The sequence below is a fragment of the Aplysia californica genome, unplaced genomic scaffold (genome assembly GCF_000002075.1).
Source record: "Aplysia californica isolate F4 #8 unplaced genomic scaffold, AplCal3.0 scaffold00008, whole genome shotgun sequence".
NCBI classification, from domain to species: domain Eukaryota; kingdom Metazoa; phylum Mollusca; class Gastropoda; order Aplysiida; family Aplysiidae; genus Aplysia; species Aplysia californica.
Window position 1 is genome coordinate 861,727 of NW_004797278.1, and position 3,088 is coordinate 864,814.

General features: G+C 38.5%; 1 protein-coding gene across 4 annotated transcripts in view; it reads left to right on the forward strand.

The window, feature by feature from the left end:
• LOC101845286 overlaps positions 1–3,088 on the forward strand; it is a 23,091-nt gene that overhangs the window by 12,556 nt on the left and 7,447 nt on the right. For all 4 annotated transcript variants that reach the window (XR_220064.3, XM_013082491.2, XM_013082483.2 and 1 more), the window contains exons 6-8: positions 530–591; positions 1,303–1,414; positions 2,158–2,234. Coding sequence is in view for 3 of the 4 variants with exons in the window: in XM_013082491.2 (XP_012937945.1) it covers positions 530–591; positions 1,303–1,414; positions 2,158–2,234 (251 nt within the window). In the remaining variant the exon portion in view is untranslated. The remainder of the gene's footprint in view (positions 1–529; positions 592–1,302; positions 1,415–2,157; positions 2,235–3,088) is intronic.

The window sequence follows — 3,088 nt, forward strand, 5'->3', positions numbered from 1 at the left end:
CTATCACACACACACACACACACACACACATATATATGTGTGTGTGTGTGTGTGTGTGTGTGTGTGTGTGTGTGTGATAGGCCTACAGCACTACATCAGTGGAAATTACAGAGTTTAATGTAGAGAGGCTCTTTAAGGTACTGAACGTAATGCGTAATTATTCCTTTGACTTAGCTCACTCTGAGGTGTGGGCAGACTCACATTGAAAGTAAAAAATCTCAAGCTTGCATTATTAGTTATTTCAGCGCTGGTGGTGTTGGTGGAGGTGGTGCTGCAGCTGCTGCTGCTGATGATGATGCTGCTGCTGATGATGATGGGAGGAAGAAGATGAGGAGGATGGGGAAGATGAGGAGGATGAAAGGAGGAGACAAAGACGAGAGGAGGAGGAGGATGAGTAGAGGGAATATGAGGAGGAGGAGGAGGAGGAAGGGGAGGAGGGTGAAGAGTAAGAAGATCAAGGCAGAATCTGTTTCAGCGGTGCACTGACTCTAGTGCGTGATAATCAAAGCTACACTTTTTGCACTTGCAGGAAAATACCAGCTATTGGAACAAAACGTGATGAAGATTTTTCTTCCCTCAACAAGCTTGATGGTGAGAATATTTATGTTTAAAGAGAAGAGGAACAATCAATCCAGCACACCGGTATAAAAACAAGAGCACTCTTATTGTAGCTAAAAACATATATGAGATGATATAATTAATTGAACCGTTTTATGAGAGAAATGTGGCTGTTCAAATAAAAGCATGTCGCAGAAATTGGTATTTGGCGCTTATTAACTGTTGCCAGGTACACTGTTCGCGTTCTTTACCATGTTCCAAATATTAGATGGCTGCCATCTTTATTTTATGTAATATGCTAGTTATTCTACTGTATATGGTTCTAATCTTCTGTAAGGTTTCTAGGGACAATTTAGTTTTTGAAAGTAAAGAATTTGAATAGTTCCCGCTGCTCATGGATATATAATGTGTCTTTCATTCCCACTTATCAGTTTTTTCTTTAACTTCATAACCTTAAAACTAAGAAGCCTGAACAGAGGCAGTATTACGGCAGCTCAAATCAGAAATTGAAATATTTTTCCAGTTTTCAGGGACATGACCGAAACCACGTGTGCGTTTTAGGTCATGATTGTAGTATCAGCTGATTTCTACACAGTGACAGATATGGGATATGTGCCAACGTAATGAAACGAAGTTTAGAGTAAAGTAAATTATTATGTTTTAATAGCTTGCCACACAGACGATATACCTGCACCTTCTACTGCCGTTGTCTGTTTTATGTCAAACTTGTTTCTTTGTGTGCAGTGGATATACTGAGAGGTATCCTACTACCAAGGATGTTGAAACAACCCAGTCCGAGGTCAAGTTCATACGCACGGTTCATTGATAATCTTCAGTCAGACTATGACTCCCCAAGGTAGGTTACTTGTGGATACGATTTCTATCTGAAGAATATTATTGTGCTTCTGGGCTTTTGTAAAGGCTTCTAAAGGTTTTGAAGCCGGAGCAATAATCCCCTGTTGTGAGTTAGCAGCTGAAAAGAAACACATTGTTAACGAAGTGCTAGTACATTTTTGATCCTGCAAAGATTCAAGATCATGTCATCTTGATGCTGACCAAGTTTACATACTATTTTTACAGAACCCCGTAAGCCTTGTACAAGTCCGACATCCACACGTGCCAAACATTTTCCGTTTGTAGTTATTTTTGTCTTTTAAATAGAAAAAGAACAACGAATATTTCTTTGAGTGAAACCTCTGATTCTTCTTAGCTAAAACACTTCGAGGAACCATTTTATTTGTGCAATATAGCAGTTACCAGCTATAACAACTGTCGTATTTCTTAAGGTACGTTTCCCTTACAAAAAGAAATCTAGAAAAACAGATCATAAATTAAATGTATACGAAACATAACATGCTGCTGGTGCTTTGTTCCTTGGGATTTACTGTTTGACAAAGGTCTGGGGTTGTTTTTTTCGGGGGGGGGGCTGCGCGTAAAACAATAATAATATATGAATACATCTGTTGCGACGTTCTCAATAAATGTACAAAATGTATACTTGGCCGTCCTAGCAGACCCTCAGCCAGTGCACCAATACTTCTATCATCCGAATTTTTGTTCAGACTTGTGTGTCTAATTGATGTGTATTTGTCTCTTCAGCTTGTTTGGCATGGACAAACGAAAACGCCAGGAAGCTGCGGAACAACCTTACTACCTTGACGCATCGACGGCTGAAGGTACGTGAGGAACTTCAGCACTGTCTTTGATTTAATCAAAGGCAACAAAACTTTATGTTCATAGATATAATTACTCACTCTTTATGTTTTAAATCTCCATCGGCACTATAATTTAGATCTTTAAGGAGGCGGGCTGCTTGGACCATGTCTCCAAGAAACAATCCTGGGCATCTGAGTTGAGAGATAAAATTATCTTTTGCGTGCAATGTATGATATAGATCTAGTACACTAAAACATGTCAATTAACTGAATAGGACGAGATCTCAAAATGTATTTTCGAGAAGATGAAGGCAGTTTGTGAAATCAATAACATATTATAACAGAAGAAAGCTTAAGAACAGAAGGTATTTAAAAACTAGGTCGGGTTTAGGGGATAGACTTTAATATTCTGAAAAAATACCAGTTCCTTTTAAAGAATACGATAAGGACACGAATTTATCGAGAATGAATTGTCAAAGTGTACATCTTGACGTCATTTGATATTAGAATGTCACTAAGATCTAAAAGTAAATTGAATGTAGGTGTCAAATCGCGTAGGGGCCTGGCGTACCTCACCGACTGATCGGGGGCAGAAGGGAACACGACGATACAAAACAAACATGCAAAGGTTCATTCAAGTCAAAGTCAAATGATGTAGAAATGTAAGAGATGTATCTTTAGTTACCACACAACGTACTGGAAGTAAAAGCATAACAAGTTGGTATCAAACTTGAATGACAGACATGTAATAGCCGAACCACCTTCTTTCAAAAGTGTGCTTGAGTTTTATTACTTTAAGGTGATTTACATCGGGAAAACAAAGAATTTTTAATATAATATATAAACATGTGTACGGATGCACAGAGCCTTCCACA